Source organism: Dipodomys merriami, unplaced genomic scaffold, assembly GCF_024711535.1.
Source record: "Dipodomys merriami isolate MVZ:Mamm:240054 unplaced genomic scaffold, mDipMer1.0.p SCAF_1, whole genome shotgun sequence".
Taxonomy (NCBI): Eukaryota; Metazoa; Chordata; class Mammalia; order Rodentia; family Heteromyidae; genus Dipodomys; species Dipodomys merriami.
In genome coordinates, this window is record NW_027202270.1 from 114,951,053 (window position 1) to 114,970,087 (window position 19,035).

The 19,035-nt window shown below is 45.5% G+C and overlaps 1 protein-coding gene across 3 annotated transcripts in view; it reads right to left on the reverse strand.

Annotated features, from left to right (window-relative positions):
* The window catches only part of Cdkl1 (cyclin dependent kinase like 1), a 56,567-nt gene extending 39,013 nt beyond the window's left edge, over positions 1–17,554 (reverse strand). Inside the window, exons 1-2 of one of the 3 annotated variants that reach the window (XM_070027817.1) lie at positions 17,467–17,554; positions 16,644–16,917 (exon numbers count right to left, since the gene is read on the reverse strand). In XM_070027817.1, the coding sequence (XP_069883918.1) occupies positions 16,644–16,811 (168 nt within the window). In that variant the 5' untranslated portion in view covers positions 16,812–16,917; positions 17,467–17,554. The other 2 variants (XM_070027826.1, XM_070027808.1) reach the window with 2 other exon arrangements.
* Between the last annotated feature and the right edge of the window lie 1,481 nt (positions 17,555–19,035).

Sequence of the window (19,035 nt, forward strand, 5' to 3'; positions counted from 1 at the left end):
GGGGACTGAACTCTGGGCCTGGGCACTGTCCCTCAGCTCTTCAGCTCAAGGCTAGTGCTCTACCACTCAAGCCATTGCGCCATTTCTGGCTTTTTCTGCTTATGTGGTGCTGAGGAATCGAACCCAGGGCCTCATGCATGCAAGGCAAGCGCTCTACCACTGAGCCACCTTCCCAGCCCTGTATCATACAAATGTTTTAAAATGACCTGAGCCCCTTCCCTAGTCCTTCCAGTATGCCACAAAACCAAGTTTAATATTTTAAAGGTAGTTTCAGAGAGGTATGTAATAGATCAACATTTGAAGGTAGTCATTTTCATTATAAAAGAATCTATTTAGAAGCTAGGAGCTGGTGGCTATGCCTGTAATCCTAGCTACTTAGGAGGCTGAGATCTGAGGATTGCAGTTCAAAGCCAGCTTGGGCAGGAAAAGTCCCAATGAGACTTTTAACTCCAATGAACCACCAGAAAAACTGGAAATGACACTGTGGCTCAAAGTAGTAGAGCTCTGTCTTTCAGCAAAAGAGCTCAAGGACAGCACCCAGGGCCTGGGTTCAAGCCCCATAAAAGAAAAAAAAAGAAAAAGAATCTATTGGGCTGGGAAGGTGGCTCAGTGGTAGAGTGCTTGCCTTGCATGCTCGAGGCCCTGGGTTCGATTCCTCAGCACCACATAAGCAAAAAGAAAAAAGCTGGAAGTGGCGCTGTGGCTCAGTGGTAGAGCGCTAGCCTTGAGCTGAAGAGCTGAGGGACAGTGCCCAGGCCCAGAGTTCAGGCCCCACGACCGGACCCTCCCCCCCAAAAAAAGAATCTATTTAGGTTACTAGAGTGTTCCTGACTAAGAGATTATATCCCCCCCGCTCCCCACTGTTCTTGGTGGTGTTGAGGCATCATTCTTGGGAAAGAGAAGCTTTCCAAATGCCAAAATCCCAGGGCAGTCGCTCTACCTAATGTCTTGTTTGGGGGGCGGGGGGCACGGCAGCTAGAGAAGGAAAAGAGATGCTGATGGGAAAGCTGGAATGACTTTGGGGAGGCAGGTATGTGAGGTTTAGGGTAGACTTGCAGAAGACCACATGGAGGGAATAGAACATACTAGGTTGGTTCCCCGGTCAGAACCTAGGCTGAGATCTCTTCTGATTCTTCCCCAAACCCAGCACACCCAGCGATGCACTAAAGGGATGCTTGATTTGTTTTACTGAGTAATAAAATACGTGACCATTATTATCAAAGAACTAATATTACAAGGGTGATTGTCATGAAAAATAATGTTGACATGGCCAAAAGTCAATGTCACAACATGCTGACAATTACAAAGCAACTCACTTCCTTGGCCTTTCCTGTATGGTGACAGCTTCCATTCATTTAGAAACACCGACCTTTCATTATCCTATCAAAGCAGATGGAGTTCCAAGATTTTTCAACCACATTGTTTTACCCAACAGTATTTTTACTAGATGGCTTTCAGAGTTAATGAGCAATAAAGAAGATTAATAATTAGCAAGAAAACACGCCTGTTGTAAGCAAATTTGTGACCTAAAACATAAATCCTGCCAAATATAAAGGTGAATTAAAACATTAAAAACAGTTCAAATGAAAGACACCTGCTTGGTCCATTTAAAAATTTCCACTCCAAAGAGAGGGAAGCCAAGCTCAGAGAGCCAAATAACATGTATTTTCTCTGATATGTGGAAGCTAGATCTAAAATACACTGGGACACGATACATTATACAGAACAGTAGGCATTCACATACAGTGATACCAAGGGAAAATACTCTTCGGAGAGGAACACAAAGATGCCAGGCCTATGTGCATCTCATCACATTCATACAAAATAATATTTACTGAAAAGAACTCCAGGAAATGGAAACGAGGGGTTTTTCTCTTGTTGTTTCTGTTTTCTTTTCTTTTTGTCTTGTTTGTTTATCTGTCTTTGGGAGAGTCAAGGGGCACAGAAATGGAATGACAAAGGGTGAACAAGTGCAGCAGTGGCACTCACTAGACTCTATGTTGAAAATGTGGTGGGGACGGGAGGGAAAAATTGGGAGAGAGTAAGGGAAGAGGTGAAATTGTCCAAAAAGGAAATGTACTCTTTACATGACTTATGTAACTTTAGCTCCTCTGTATATCAGTTTTATAATAACATTAAGAAAATTAAAAATTCCACTCCATAGAAGAATCACTACTTGCTAGAGTGGTTTGGATTTTCTTCTTCTTCTTTTAAATGTCGACGCTGGGGCTTGAACTCAGACCCTGTGCACTGTCTCTAACCTCTTTTTTTTTTTTGTCGGTCGTGGGGCTTGAACTCTGGCCTGGACACTATCCCTCAGCTCTTCAGCTCAAGGCGAGCACTCTACCACTTGAGCCGCAGCACCATTTCCCGTTTCCTGGTGGTTAACTGGAGATAAGAGTCTCACGGATGTTCCTGCCGGGCTGGCTTTGAACAGAGATCCTCAGATCTCAGCCTCCTGAGTATTTAGGATTAAAGGCGTGAGCCACCAGTGCCTGGCCTTTTTGTTTTTGTTTTGTTCCTCCTGGGGCTTGAACTCAGGACCTGGTCACTGTCCCTGAGCCTCTTTGTTCTTTACTGCCGGAGCCACAGTGCCACTTCTGACTTTTTCTGAGTAGTTTATTAGAGATAAGAGTCTCATAACTTTCCTGTCTAGGCTGGCTTTGAACTGCTATCCTCAGATCTCCATCTCCTAAGCAGCCAGGATTACAAGCATAAGCCATGGGCATCCTGCAGTTTGGGTGAATTTTATAACTATATGCAATATGAATGGTTTAGCAAAGGATTCTTATTGATTAGAAATGAAAATAATATATATCAATGAGGTAAGTATATATTTTTATCAAAACGAAGTATAAAATCACTCATTGTGCAGTTCTGCTACTTCCCAACAAGGCAACTATAGCTAATAACCATCTATAGTATACAGTGTATTTTAAAACAGCTAAAAGAAAGTATTTCAAATGTTCTCAAAACAAAGAAATAATAAAAATTTAAGGAGACAGATGTGCTAATTATCTTGATTTAATTATACAACCATGTAAACATGAATCCAATATCACATTACACTCACAAAGACAAACAATTACTACTTGTCATGTGTGCTTGATTTTCAGCACTTTCTCCCCCCCCCAAATCTGCTTAAAATGATTTCCCAGTTAAAAGTAAAACTGTAAGCTTAGCAAGGTGGCACACATTTGTAATCTCACTGTTTAGGAAGCAGAAGCAGGAGAATCGTGGAATCATGATTTTAAGGCCCACTTGCTCGGTGTGGTAGGCCATACCTGTCACCCCAGCTGCACAGTGGGTAGAGACAGGAAGTGTAATGTCTAAGGTGAGGCTGAGGCAAGAGGGACCTTAGCTGAAAAACAAACTACAAGCAAAAGGACTAGGGTATGGTGGAAGAGTGGAAGAATGAAGGCTGGGAACGTGGTAGTGTTTGCATGACATGCATGAGGCCCTGGGTTCGATTCCTCAGTACCACATAAACAGAAAAAGCTGCAAGTGGTGCTGTGGCTCAAGTGATAAGAGTGCTAGCATTGAGAAAAAGAAGCTCAGGGACAGTGCCCAGGCCCTAAGTTCAAGCCCCAGGTCTGGCAAAAAGAAAAGAAGAGTACAGGAGTGCTTGCCCAGCAAGTGAGAGACCCCAAGTTCAATTAGTACCAAAAAGAGAGTCAGTAACTAAAAATAAAATACAATAAAACTTCACAAAGATCACTTGTTCTGTGTCCAGCTCTGTGATATTGTCTTCTAGCCTAAAGTGTGAGGCAGGATGTATAGGAGCAGGGGATGCTGCAGATGGCAGTCTGTGCTTAATCTCTCTACAATGGGGACGTGAAGGAGGCCGGAGCCAACTTGTTGATCAGTTTCTTTTGTTCTTGAGGTATTTGCAGGGCAGCTTTATTACTCAGGAGTTCACTGCATAGCTGCAATACAATCTTTCTAGATAAACACGTTTTGAGCTAAGCCAAAATATCTTCAAATAAACAAACAAAACAGCCTGTTACTATTTGCAGTCTGTCCATTATCTTGTAAAAATAAGCTTAGACAGGCCTATACTTGCTGGACAAACAGAGAGGATGATAAGAGACTTCTTGGTTTCTATTACTGTGGGCAAGGAATACTCTGCTTTGTCTTCCGTCTAGCCAATCACAGTGGAGTATCCCACAATCAGAGTAACATCTGATAACCAATCACAGAGCAGGATCTAGCTGACAGTCAATTGTAGAGGAGGATTTGACAGCTAATCAGAGAGGTATCTAGCTAACAGCCCATCACAAAAGCATCTAGCCTTGGATCTCTTAGTACTGAACCCCAGTAGCAGACCTTGGGAGTCTCTAAAGAGAGCATCTGAGAGCAAAGAGGGCTATAATCAAAGGTCTCTGACTTCTGACTGGAAGGCCAATCAGTACCTGCAGGTGTGTTTTACTGGGCCTGAACTGACTTTGTAATTCTCAAGATTTTTTTTTGTCAACATTTTAAAACCAGGAGATTTTTTATTATCACTCAAAGGAAGCAGAGATAAACATGCAACAGAAACACACCAAAATCCTAACAGCTATCAAAACTAATTAAGAGTGTACAGGTATTCATTGTACTATTCTTTCCCTTTTGCTAGGCTTTTTCACTCAAGGCTGGCACTCTGCCACTTGAGCCACACTTCCATTTCTGGCTCTTTTTCTTTTCTCTCTCCTTCCTTCCTTTCCTGGTTCTGAGGCTTGAACTCAGGGCTTGGGCACTGTCCTGGAGCTTATTTTGCTCAAGGCTAGTGCTCTCTCACTTTGAGCCATAGCTGCATTTTCAGTTTTTAGGTTTGAAATAAGTGTCTCATGGAGTTTCCAGCAAGGGCTGGCTTTGAACCATGATTCTTAGATCTCAGCCTCCTGAGTAGTTAGGATTATAGGTGTGAGCCACCAGCACCCAGCTACTTCTGGTCTTTTTCTGGTTAACTGTGGGAAGAATCTAATGGATATTTCTGCAAAGTTTAGCTTCCTTCCAATTTTGATCCTCATATTTCAATCTCCTGAGTAGTAACCATTATAGGCATGGATCACTTTTATATGTTTTTTTTGGGGGGGGGAGGGAATTCAAAATAAAATGTAGAGAAAGCCTCAAGATTTTGCAGAAAATTCTGTTTTTGTTTTTGTTTTGTTTTCAAGAGAACTGAGCACTAGCCCCAGGGTGGCAGGCACAATTTCAGAGGGGACAAGTAGTCTCCTGAACCCTTCTCTTGTCTTACATTCTCCCAACTTTGCACACTTGCACAACTGTGATTCCCCACAGTTAATTGAGCTTCTAAGCCTATTTTGCTAAAATTTGTAATAAAATGCTGGGCATGGTTACAACCATTCTTAGACCTATTTTAGCAATCCATTTCATAAGCCAATTGAACAATCTGAAGAGACCTAGAAATGGATCCTTCTGGCAACAGCAGGACTGAACTTGTTTTTTTTTTTTTTGTCGGTCGTGGGGCTCAAACTCTGGGCCTGGGCGCTGTCCCTCAGCTCTTCAGCTCAAGGCCAGCGCTCTACCACTTGAGCTACAGCGCCACTTCCGGTTTTCTGGTGGTTTTATTGGAGATAGGAGTCTCACGGTCTCTCCTGCCCCGGCTGGCTTTGAACCACGATCCTCAGATCTCAGCCTCCTGAGTAGCTAGGATTACAGGCGTGAGCCACCAGCGCCCGGCTTTTTTTTTTTTTTTTTTTTTTTACTAGAACTAGTCTTCAAGATGACACCCTATTTCCCGCTGAGGCTTTTATTTACTAAGTTGGAAATATTCCTTCAAAGAATACTGGAAAGATTATGAAGGCTGCAATTAGACTCATGTCAGAGGACTTGGATGTGTTTTGCAGCAGTTAGTGGCAGGGGCCCCAGTCTAGGGCACATTCAATCTAGCACTTCACAGATGCATTTTTTGGGGGTAACAAATCTGTGGGTCCTCCTTGCCCATCAGTATCTCTGCTCTGACATTCAATGGGTCTCTATGGGAGCTTGGCCTGTGCACTGCCCTGCAATTCAATGTGGAGGAACTCCACATCTAAATTCTGGCCTCGGCCTTCTACTTGAGTGTCCCCTCTGCTTTGCTACTTCTCTTCTGACCTTCCCTTTTTGCTCCTGCACCCAAAGGGTTTCCTGCCCAACCTCCTATATTTGGCCCAAGAGGACTCTGCTCCCCTCAGCAAGAAGTCAACCAAGCAGGACCAAACAGGCACATAAATCTCTGGGACAGAGCAGTCAGATGCCAGGAGCACTGGTTTGCCCAAGGTCACCTGGCAGTTATAAGCAGGATCAGACACCCATAACACATCCCAAGCCACAGGTCCTGCCACCATGCGGTCACATGACTCATCCTCACTGGGGAGACAGAAGGAAGAAAAGAGCTGCTCTGAACTCTTCAGGATTGTGCGTGTGTGCGTGCGTGTGTGTGTGTGTGTGTGTGTGTGTGTGTGTGTGTGTGTGTGTGTGTTGTATACTCACGTGCTGGAACTCAGGGATTGGGTGCCGGGGCATGAACTCAGGGCTTGGATACTATCCTTTAGCTTTTTAGCTCAAGGCTGGCAATCTACCACTTAAGGTACAGCTCTACTTCTGGAATTTTAGTGATTAGCTGAAGATAACAGTCTCATGAATTTTCCTGCTGGCTTTGAACGATGTTCCCCATATCTCAGCTTCCTGAATACCTAGGATTAAGGATGTGAGTCACTAGCAGCCATCATGTTATGACTCGTCAGGATTAAGGGAAGCCAGGTGAGCACGTGTTTGTCACACAGCACATAGCTAGCGCAAACCTCCGCCACGCTCCATGAACCTGTCTCCCTCGGTCCCCCTGGCAAAGTTTTATACATTTTTTCACAAGTGCTTACCAAAGAAAATTGGATGCCACAAATATATAGGGTATCTGTAGGATAGTGTAGATATATCTGATTTATGCAATAAAAGACATTTATTTAGATATTTCTGCCATCTTCCTCTAAGAACTAATTTGCATCCACTTGGGAGTGATATTATTCTCATTAATAATGCATAAAGCAGGCAGGCATAGAGCAAAGCCTGTAATTTTAGCACTTGGGAGGCTGAGGCAGGATTTTGTTCAAGGCTAGCATGGGCTATACATAGGGAGACGTTGCCTCAAACACACACACACACACACACACACACACACACACACACACACAAGCAGAATCAATTAACTATATTGTAATATTTACAGTGAAGTTTCTATTTCCTCCATGAATATTCTGAATCTTTATTGGTGGCAAACCACAATTTTATTTTGCCTTGTAAGCTACCCACTAAATATGGACTGAGAATGAGAAAGAACTGTCATTTTCTTTGAGAATCAGCAGTCATTTTCATGGGAGTCATGCATCTCCAAGAGAAAGCCCTATAGAAAAGCACAAGATAAAGCACAAGATTCTAAGGACCAACCTCACTTAAAAAACAAAACAAATGATCAAACAATAAAACCTAGTTGGGTACCCGTGGCTCATACCTCTAATCTTAAGCTACTCAGGAGGCTGAGATCTGAGGATCATGGGTCAAAGCCAGCCCAGGAAGAAAAGTTCCCATCAGATTCCAATTAACCACTCAGACATGAGCCGGGCGTCGGTGGCTCACGCCTGTAATCCTAGCTACTCAGGAGGCTGAGATCTGAGGATCACAGTTCAAAGCCAGCCCAGGCAGGAAAGTCCGTGAGACTCTCACCTCCAATAAACCACTAGAAAACTGGAAGTGGCGCTGTGGCTCAAGTGGTAGAGCGCTTGCCTTGAGCTGAAGAGCTGAGGGATAGTGCCCAGGCCCAGAGTTCAAGCCCCATGACCAACAACAACAACAACAAAAAATCAGACATGGAGCTGTGGCTCAAAGTGGTAGAACAGTAGCCCTGAGCAAAAAAGCTCAGAGGCAATGCAATGCTCAGGCCCTGGGTTCAAGCTCCATGACAGACAAAAAAAACCCACAAAGCCCTATCATCATTATCATCATCATCATCATCATCCCTAGGATTTGAACTCAGGGCCTTGCAATTGGTAGGCAGGTGCTATACTACTGAGCCACACAGTCCTGAGCCACACACAAGACTTGCTTTGGCGCTGTCTGGTACGGTGTGATAGTTCTGGTGTGTGAAAGCAGCTGGCATGGATTCAGGGATGGATAGATTTATTTCTGCCTCCAGCTTCTTAACCAGGAGGATTTGGTGAATCATTAACCATCCTGAGTCCATTTGTAAAACAGAATAACAATATTTACTTCTAAGGTTGTTGTTGGTATAACTGATGCAACCAAGGCAACAGCCCTTGGCGATTAAGGCCAGGCACCAACCGCCAAGTGAAAATATGTTATTCCTTCTCCTTGCTCCTCCTTCACTTTTCTTCCTTTGTAGGGAGCACAGGCAGTGGTAACTCTTCAAGCTCTTCAGTAAGGGAGGGCTGATCTACTCTAATGCCTTGTACTACCTGCTGCAGCCAGAAGGCCACCTGGGCACCAACAGTGGCCCTTGTTGAATCCTGACAGCCATCTGTTCTAGGAACATCTGTCTGTGCTTTCTGCCCTTGCTGGTTGGAATGCTTTCTCAATGTCCCAATCCTTCTACCATTTTTCATCCCAGCAGAGAAACCCGGGGTCTTCAAAGAACACTTACTTTGTGTTGGTTGGTTGGTGGATGTTTGTATTGACCTGCCCAGTCTCCCTCTTGCTGGACACATAGACATACTCAGGCAGCTACAGTGGGTCCCAATAAGTTCATATGTGTCGCACAAAAACAGTGCTCACTCTCACCATGTAGCCTGGGATGATTTCAGCCCATCATGCCTAACTTCTTCATTTAAAGTGATTTTAGTGCACACCTGTCCTTCTTTACATCCTGACTTCTCTCAGAACCACCACTCCATTTCCTGTCTGCCCCCACCTTTTTTAAAATGCCAGTCCTGGGGCTAGAAATCAGGGCCTGGGTACTTGTCTCTTAGCTTTTTCACTCAAGGCTAGCACTCTACCACTTGAGCCATATAGCTTCACTTCCGGCTAGCTGATGGTTAACTGGAGATAAAAGTCTCATGTCTCATGGACTTTCCCATCCAGGCTGGCTTTAAACCATGATCCTTAGATCACAGTCTCCTAAGTAGTTAGGATTATAGGCATGAGACACCATAATGCCTGGCCCATCTATATCTGTATGTGGGTGTGGGTGTGGGTGTGTGTGCTCACGCACACACACGCGTGTATTCATGCATGTACACTAGGGCTTGAATTCAGGGCATTGTACTATTCGCTTAGCTTTTTTTTGGTCAAGGCTAACACTCCACCACTTGAACTTCAGCTTCACTTCTAGCCTTTTGGTGGTTAGCTGGAGATAGTCACAGAGATATGTCTACTTGGGTTGGCTTCAAACCTTGATCCTAGTATCTCAGCTCCTGAGTTGCTAGGGTAAAGGTTGTGAGCCACTGGCATGTGGCTCTCCAATGTTTTAATATGTTAAACACAAGTTATGGAAAGGGAGAATTCTTTCCTATAGAGTTCATGTGTTATGTGCAAATTAGAAGATGTCATACACCCTGGCTGGAGAAGTTCTACACTTACAGCTCAGAGCCAGCCAGCGGTTCTGTTATATAAAGATTAAGGATAATGTATGCAAAGAATGTAACAGCCTTCCAAATAAAATAAGAGATGACACCATTTGTAAACAGTAATCTTTCATTATGGTATTAAGTGTATTTTGGGCAAGACTCGCTGGCTTTTATCTGTGATCTTGGCTACTTCAGAGGCAGAGATTGAGACTACTGAGATTCAAGGGGAAAAAGTTGACCCAGCTCAACAAACAAGCCAGGCATGGTGGGGTAGGTCTGTAATTCTGCCTCTGCCTCTGTGATTATGTGTATGTGGGGTAGTGTAGTGGAGGGTGAGCAGTCAAGGAAGATTATGATCTAAGGTTGACCTTATCTGAAAAATACCCTGGACCATACCTCATTTCTTTGAGCTCAGATGCTGCTATAACATTTTATGACTGTCCTTACAATGATATTTAAATGGTGCCTAATGTCAAGTACAAGCTGACTTTAACTGGAACAACTATAAGCCTAATTTATAACCTGATACATTTATTTAAGAAGCCGTTTATTAATACAAATAGGGAATATGTTCCTTAAAAACGTCACAGTAGCCAGGTGTGGCTCACTCCTGTAACCCTAGCAACTCAAGAGGTAAGATCTGAGGATCCTGCCAGCCTAGGCAAGAAACTCTGTGAGACTCTTATTTCCAATTAACCACCAGAAAACTGTAAGTGGAGCTGTGGTTCAAAGTGGTAACCTTGAGCAAAAAAAGCGCAGGGACAGTGCCCAGGTCCAGAGTTCAAGCCCCATGACCAACCAAAAAAAAAAAGTTCCACTTGTTTTGTTTGTGTTTTTTTTAAGTAGTATGACATAATGTTACTTGAAAAGTAGCATTTTCAATTTTCATTTTATTTTTATTTATGTTTACTTACTTATTTATTTATTTTTCTGGGCACTGGCAGCCTATGATCTTAGCTACTTAGGAAGTTGAGATCTGAGGATCGTAGTGTAAAGCCAACCCAGTTAGTATAGTCCATAAGACTTCCATCTCCAATAAACTAGCAAAAAAAAAACTGGTAGTGGAGATGTGGCTCAAATGGTAGAGCCTTCTTCTCCCAAAGGAAAAAGCTCAGGGACAAATGGCCAGGCCCAGATTTCAATCTCCAGGACTGTCACAAAAACAAAAAATAGACAAAAAAACCCCCACCAATCTTTTGTAAAAAATCTTAGCAAAACATGTTTCTTGGTAGTTATCATCCAGCTACATCTCCCTGACTATAACCCAAGATCATGAAACACTACAGATGTGGTGCTTCAAAAACTGCCCAATTGCTGGAAAATTCTCTCCTGTCATAACATCTACTTAAGAAGAAACAATTAGGGCTGGGAAGGTGGCTCAGTGGTAGAGTGCTTGCCTTGCATGCAGGAGGTCCTGGTTCAATTCCTTAGCACCACATAAGCAGAAAAATCTGGAAGTGGTGCTGTGGCTCAAGTAGTAGAGCACTAGCCTTGAGATGAAGAGCTTAAGGACAGCACCTAGGCTCAGAGTTCAGGGCCCATGACCAGCAAAAAAAAAAAAAAAAAAAAGAAGAAAAATTAGAAATTTTAAAGTGTTTGTAGTAACTATTGGGACATTGTGATCATCTCTAAGTACAGCTACATTGGAAAGTAGACATACAAAGAATTCTCTGAGGTTTAATACACATTCTATTATAATAGATAATTCAAGGAACTATTCTCTGGTAGAAAATTGGTATTGAAGTGCTGGGATTTGGTTGTATTAGATGCAGACTCTACAACTAGAATCACACTAGACCTGCGGGATCTCTGTCTCCACTCATCGTGATGACTGTCATGAGAGTAGAGAACACTAGACAAATGATGTCACGATTTTCACTGATGGACAATGAAAGGAGACAAAAGGAAAATACCACACACATAGTCACACACACACAACCATACATCGCTATACACATAACCATACACAATTACATGCACACCAATTACACAGTCACACAAATGATAAGCACCACCACACACACCATTATAGACATGTATTTACACACACCAGATCAATGTCTGTATATAGATAAAACTAGGTATAATTTATACTTGTCAACTTTTTTCCCCTGAGAGGAAGAGTTGTGCTTTTGCTTTTAAAACTGTCTTTTCCAGCTTTTTTTTTTTTTAATTGTGAAAATACTGTACAGAGGAGTTACAATTACATGGGCAAAATAATGAGTATATTTCTTATCAAGCATTATAGCCTCCTCTTTTGTTTCCCCTTCCCATCCCTTCCCATCCTCCCCTCGACCCCCATTATCCAGCTTTTTTATTCTAATATTGAAAGGTCTCCTTTTTTTTTTTTTTTTTTTTTCCAGTCATGGGCCCTGAACTCTGGGCCTGGGCGCTGTCCCTCAGCTCTTCAGCTCAAGGCTAGTGCTCTACCACTTGAGCTGCAGCACCACTTCCAGCTTTTTCTGCTTATGTGTTGCTGAGGAATCAAACCCAGGGCCTCATGCATGCAAGGCAAGCGCTCTACCACTGAGCCACCTTCCCAGCTCCTGTCTCCATTTTTTTTATTAGCACCAATTAGTTGTACAAGGGGGTTCTGATGTATCTATATATGCAAACCATGTACCACAAACAGAATCACCCCTGCCAACACTCTCCCTCATCCCTCTTCTCCCCGCTTCCCAGACCAGTTTGAAAAGTCCCTTCTTTTAGGAAATGGTGATGATGATAGTGGTAAATGTTTTTTAAATCCTGATGGTCTAGCTCAGAATTATATCAATGGCCTAGCTTGTCAAAGGTTTGATTTACACACACACACACACACACACACACACACACACACACACACACACACACACACACACATAAAAATTCCAACAATCTTATCTCAATCTGAAAAATGAAAAACAAATTTTGTGTGTGTGCTAGTACTAGAGCTCGAACTCAGAGTCTTGTGCTCTTGTTTTGACTTACTTTTTTGTTCATAGCTGGCACTCTACCACATGATCTATACTTCCAGTTTCAGCTTTTTGCTAGTTAACTGGAGATAAGGGTCTTGAAGATTTATCTGCCAAGGCTGGCCTCAAACCTTGATCCTCAGATCTCAACCAGTGGAGCCTGACTAGAAACTATATTATTCTTTTTTTTTTTTTGGTCAGTTGTGGGTCTTGAACTCAGGGTCTGGGCATTGTCCCTGAGCTTTTACACTCAAGTACAGTGCTCTACCACTCTGAGTCACAGAGCCACTTCCAGTTTTCTGATATTTAATTAAAGATAAGAGTCTTACAGATTTTCCTGACCTGGCTGGCATCAAACCATGATCCTCAGCTCTCAGCCTCCTGGGTAGCTAGGATATAGGCATGAGCCACTGATGTGTGGCTAACATTTTATTCTTTGAAATTACATTGAGCCATAAAATCCAAATGTCTGCAAATGGCAATTTTCTAGTTAAAAAAATGATCTTGGCTCCCTATCTTTTTCTGAAGATAGCGAAATCCTTTAACCTGTCATTCAAAGCCTCCCTTCAGCTTCAGCCTATCTTTCTTAGTTTTTTGCTTAGCGAATGGAATGAACCCACCTTTCTTCTCTCTTTTGCGGGGTTAGCCCTTCCTGGCCTTCCCTGGCCCTGAGGCGCGTTCAGCCTCTGTCCTCTCTGGTCATGAAAAGCGCCAGCCTTGTGACAGCTGCCCTGGGCTGCCTCCAGTACCTCCCTCACAATTCAGTATCCTCCTTGCCAGGGGCACCGAGCTGTGCCTTGAATTCCAGCTTGGAGAGGCTCTGGCATACCTGCGGGGTCTTACCAGTCTCCTGTGCTCACCCATTCTGACATGGAGTCAGGCCCCAGGCCCAGTACAACCCAGATGGAAGGCAAAAACTATACTGCGCATGCCTTCTTTCAGATGAGACCTGTGCTTTTCCCACCCCTCCTCCTGGACCCTGGCTTCCTTCCCTCCCTCTCTGGCTTGTTAGAACCCACCAGGCAGCTTGGCCAAGACTTCAGGGTTGTTCTCCCTCAACACACTGAGCTGCTCACTTCTGCTACTTCAGCTGAACCACACCTCCTGACACTTCTTTCTATAAGTCAGTGGCACTGGGAGTGCTCTTGCCAGGCCCCGGCACACAAGGCCAGTGTCCCCGGCTCTGCCCATTAGGAACCAGGGATATCAACAGTGGTGGTCAAGGAGAAGTTCACAACATCTCACTTCCAAGAGCCGAGCTTCTGAAAGGCAGGGCATACATCTCTGTATAAACAAGGGTTTATGGAACCATAGGCTAGTTGAGATTGGTTTGGGAAGGAGAGGGGAGTTAGACAGACAAGGTGAGTCCAATCAAGGTACATAGATATATGGACCTATCAAAATGATTGCCGCCCTTATACAATGGGTTGATAGTAATAAAAATATTTAAAACCTAGTCACCATGGTAGGCACAGCTAGAACTCAGTACTTATTTCCTGAGTAAATAAATGAAGAAGCTGTGAGCTCCTGTAGTATTCCCTCAATTCACTTTTCCAGCATATACCTACGATGAACTTTGAAGAGTTCTCAAGTTAGGACTGAAGGGACCAACACCGATAGTGCACGCACCATGTCACCTGACTCAGGGGTGTTTATAGTATGCACCTCACTTGGAAAGTCAGTACCACTGCATGTCTCGTGTCTTAATTTACTGGCAACATTCATTTTCCTAAGAGTTTATTTTGCTAACTTTTTTAAAAATCCAGAAATTACCTTTATTAGAGGCTTAGAATGGGCTAAAGAGAATTCGGGGACACAGAAATATAGGCAAGGTCCCCATCCTGGAAGAACATGATTTTGAGAACAACACTTGCAAACATAGTAATGATGAAATAAAAGTGAAGATATTATAGTTTATGCTTATAATCCTAGCGACTCAGGAAGCTGAGATCTCCGGATTAAGGTTAGAAGCCAGACTCTTATTTCGAATTGACCAGCAAAAATTCAGAAGTGGAACTATGGTTCAAGTGCTGGAATATCAGCCTTGAACAAAAAAGCTAAGGGAGAGCACTCAGGTCCTGAATTCAAGCCCCAGTACAGACAGACAGACACACAGACACAGACACAGACACACAGACACACACAGACACACACACACACACACACACGGTACACAAAGTTTCTCTATGTACTACTCACTAATATTTATCAGGTTCTTGGTTCAAAAAAATGTGGTAAGATTTGAGAGGACAGTTACAGGTGACTCTCAGAGTTAGAAACAGAATTCCTCTTGTCTAGAGGACAATGTTCTTTTCTTCAAAGTATATGAGCCCTTTAAAGGGCAGTTACTGGGCTGGGGGGGACAGCTCAGTGGTAGAGGTTTCCTTCTATCTGGGTTCAGTCCTCAGGACAACAACAACAACAAATACTACTACTACTACTACTACTCCACTAGGGAAAACCTGAGAAAATGAAGGTGCCCACCAACCCCCAAGAGAGGGTAGGAAGGACAACTTCTCCCTCTGTAAGGGGACCAGGCAGCGTGGGCCAGGTGCTGGCTAGCTGTCGGCTAGCTCTTCACTAGAAGCCCTGAACTGGGCTCCTGGCAGGCATCTTCTCAGCATTGGTAACACCCTGCTGGTTAAGAGCATCTCAAACCAAAGAGAAAAGTTGTCCTGTTATCCCCCCCACCCTGCCCCACTTTAATTTAGCCAATAAAGTTTGCTACTTCCTATCAGTGAGAATAGAAATGACTCCCACACTCAATCCATGCAAGAAGAGTTTTAGAAAGACACAGAAAAGATGGAGACACAAGAGTAAGAGTGGATCCCTGGTTGTTTATGTGCCACATCACTGAGACACTCTTTCCTGGGACTGTAGTTACACAGGGCTGGAGAGCAGGCCACAGCATCTGCACCAGCACCAACCTCCATGGTGTCCTACCTGCCATGCCCACACTGTGACTTCTGTCTTTTCCAGAAACTCAGAGAAACCTCTTCCCATGAGAAGAAATAAAATATTTTCCTCTTGTGAGGCACATTTCACTTTTTTGAGAAGACAGACAAGACATGATACTCCACCATAGAAGTATCATGAGAAGCAAAAACTTTGAATGGTGTGATAACAGTGAATGACTTCTTCAAGAACTCGAGGCCTGGAGATTTCAGATTTTTTTTTTTTATCATGGTTGACACTCATCACTTGGGCCACATCTCCACTTCTGGCTTTTTGCTGCTTATTTGGAGATAACTAATTGTCTGCCCTGGTTGGCTTTGAGTAGAGATTCTCTCGATCTGAGCCTCTGGAGTAGCTAAGAGTACAGGTGTGAGCCACTGGTGCCTGGCTAATTATTTACTTTAATGGACAGTGAATGCCAGTAGAAAATACCCTAGAAGTTTAAGGATGCAAGAAAAATTAAATTGTTTTAATTTCCTGTACTACCAAAGCCTTGTGACTCTTGACAATCTAGGTCTACAGATGATAAGGGAGCGAAGCTACTGGGTAGAAAAATAAAATACTCCACAGCACCTCTAAAATAAGTACCATCTGACCTACCCTTCATCTTCATCCTGGCTTCTTGCTTCCTTCATATGGACTTACTAGGCCTGGGACATCCATTGTCACTGAAGACACAAGGCAAAGAAGGAAGGGTACCATGGGAGGGGTGGGGGCTGATGTGTCGATTGGGTGGAAATATCACAGTGAAACACCCCCGTTCAACTAATGTGTACTAATAAAAATCTTTTTAAAAAGAGATGTAGTTGGGAGCCAGTGAACTGTGCCTGTAATCCTAGCTACTCAGAAAGCTGAGAGCTGAGGATTGTGGTTTGAAGTCAGCCTGGGCAGGCAAAGTCCATAAACAACACTCTTCTCTTCAATTAACCACCCCCCCCAAAAAAAACTGGAAGTGGAACTGTGGCCCAAGTGGAAAAGCACCTCCTTTGAGCAAAAACGCTCAGGGATAACACCTACCTACACCCCGGGTTCAAGCCCAGGACACACGAGCACCCGCGCGCGTGGGGTACTCACAAGCCCAACACCATCACCTAAGACAACCTGGATGACTCACTCTATCTTAACCCCTGAAAATTCACTTTAAGAAAAAAAAGGGGGGCAGGGGCTCCATTACCTTGAGCATGCGGATTTCCCGGAGGGCGATTTTCTTTATGACAGGGTCATCTTCGGATTCCAGAAACCTCTTGATGGCCACGAGCTGGCCCGTGTCTCGGTTTCTGCATTTGAAAACAACGCCATAGGACCCCTCTCCAATTTTCCCGATTTTCTCATACTTCTCCATCCCCGGGGAACGGCGTTTCACATCGTCTTTCCACGCCGCTCTTAGGAAATTCGGGCCCGGATAGACGGCCCCGGCGCTCCAAGCCGGCCGGGGGTGAGCCAGGGACCTAGCTCAGGGCAGAGGAACGTGTTAGAGAATTAGGACCCCCCCCGACCCCCCAAACCCCGGCCCGGCCGTGGCCCTCAGAAACGACCTCCACCCCGGAGTGGCCCGATTGACCGCCTGTGCGTTCAGCACCGTCCCCCAGCCGGCCTCCGCGGGCTCCTCCGTCTTTGTAACGCTCTTGTTCATCCGATCTCCGACACTTGAGCCGGCTGGAGTTCGCGAACCGCTAAGGGCTTCCCCGGTTCTAATTTCGGGTGTCATTTCCGCGCCTCCCGAGGGGCGGCGGCGGGGATCGCCCCGCGTCCTCGGCGTCCTCCGAGGCGCGGGGCCGCCTCTCCCGCAGCTTATCCGGCCTTCTCCCCGCCCCGCGTCCCGGCAGGCGCCCCGAGGCGGGAGGACTCCGGGATCCCGGGACCCCCCGAGTCCGGGGACTCACCGCGTCGGACCCCGAGGGCCGCTCGGAGCGCGGCGGGCGGGCCCCGCGATCCCTATGGGAACCAACCCCCACCCCGTGTGGGTCTGGGCGGGGCCGCCGCACCCCGGTTCCCACCTTCCGCCCGCTCCCCGGCTCCCCGCTCGCCCTCCTTCCCGCAGAGGAGATCGGCACGATTGCGAAGTGGAAGTGCATCCGTGCCAGACCGTGCGCGCGCGGAGCCTGCCCCTCTGCCCCCGCCCCCGGCGCACCCCGACACGGCCCGTGCGCCCCGCCGGCGGTTCCCTGGGGGCGGCCGCCAGTGAAACGGGCCGGCGCGTCCCCGGGCCCGCACCCTCCTCCTCCCCCCCATCGACCCTCAGGGTCAGGCAGCGCTGGGCGCTCGGGCGTCTCTGGGCAAGGTGGCCGCCACACTACACATCTGTTCACACGCGCAGCACCCAGGGAGGCGCGAGCCCGGCAACAGAGACCGCTGGAGAGGACCCCGCCCGGGCCGCGCCACGCTGCGCGCGGCGGGTGCGAATCCGAGCAGACTTCAGGGAGGATCCTCCAGTGCGGGAGGAGGGGTAGCCGCCTGGAAAATGGAGGAGAGTCAGGGATGGGCTAACGGGGGCCTGTGGACTGCCCAGAAATGATTTGCCACAGGCGCCCACGGATTTGTTTTCTTTTCTCTATCACTTTGTCTTTTCCCCCCCGAAGGTAAAATAAATAGAAGCGTAAACGCTTCGTTCACACCACAGAACGCATCTGAGATGCACCCATGTGTTCCATGTGGCCGCACCCCCTCCTTTGCCATTGTTAAATAGTATTCCGTGGTGCGGATGTGCAAACGTTTATTAATTTCTGGTTGCTGAATCTCTGAGTTGTGCTTCCGGTTTGGGGTGAGCGTCCTTCTAGCCACAGCTAAGAGTTCATGCCTAACCTCGTGTGTGAACATGTGTTTCCAATTCGTGACAAAACATTCGGAAGCGGACTGCTGGTAGTTAGGATAAGTGTTTTTCCACGTGGCTGTACCCTTTCGTTCCAACCACCCTGCACCCTGGCCAGCATTTAGCATCCTCGTCCTTTTGATTTTAGTCATTCTAATAGGTGGTTAATGGCCTTCAGAGGTTTTAGTTTGCATTTTTCTAATGACTCAGTGTCATCTGGTGTCTTGTCAAGCAGGGTTTCAGGAAGTGGGTTTTTTTTTGTTTATTTGTTTTAAAGGAAAGTTTTTTTTTAAAAAAAGAATCCCTTAGGTTAGATTCTCTAGGCCATCATGGAATCTGCAGATAGGGACAGTTTCAATTCTTTCCAATCAGTGTCCTTTTTCTTATCCTTATCCTTGTTCTTGCCTTACTGGGCAGGTGTGATATTAAGTAAGAGTGAACAGCAGGATGCCAGTGGCTTAATCTTAGTTGAGAATGGAGGATTGTGGCTTGAGGCCAGCCTGGGAGACTTTCTCAACTCCTAGCTGGGCAAAGTTATGCCCTTGTCACCCCAAGCTACATTGGAGGCTGGGATTGGGAGGATCTCGGTTCCAGGCCAGTCTAGGCAGAAAAACCTGCAAGCCCGTCTCCCTGAGGAGGCTAGATGGGTGCCCGTGTGATCCCAGTGCAGCTGGGATGCCTTTAGTAGGTGATCACACCCCAGGCTGGCCCCAGCAGGAAGGGGGACCCTATCCTAGAAATAACCAGTGCAAAACAG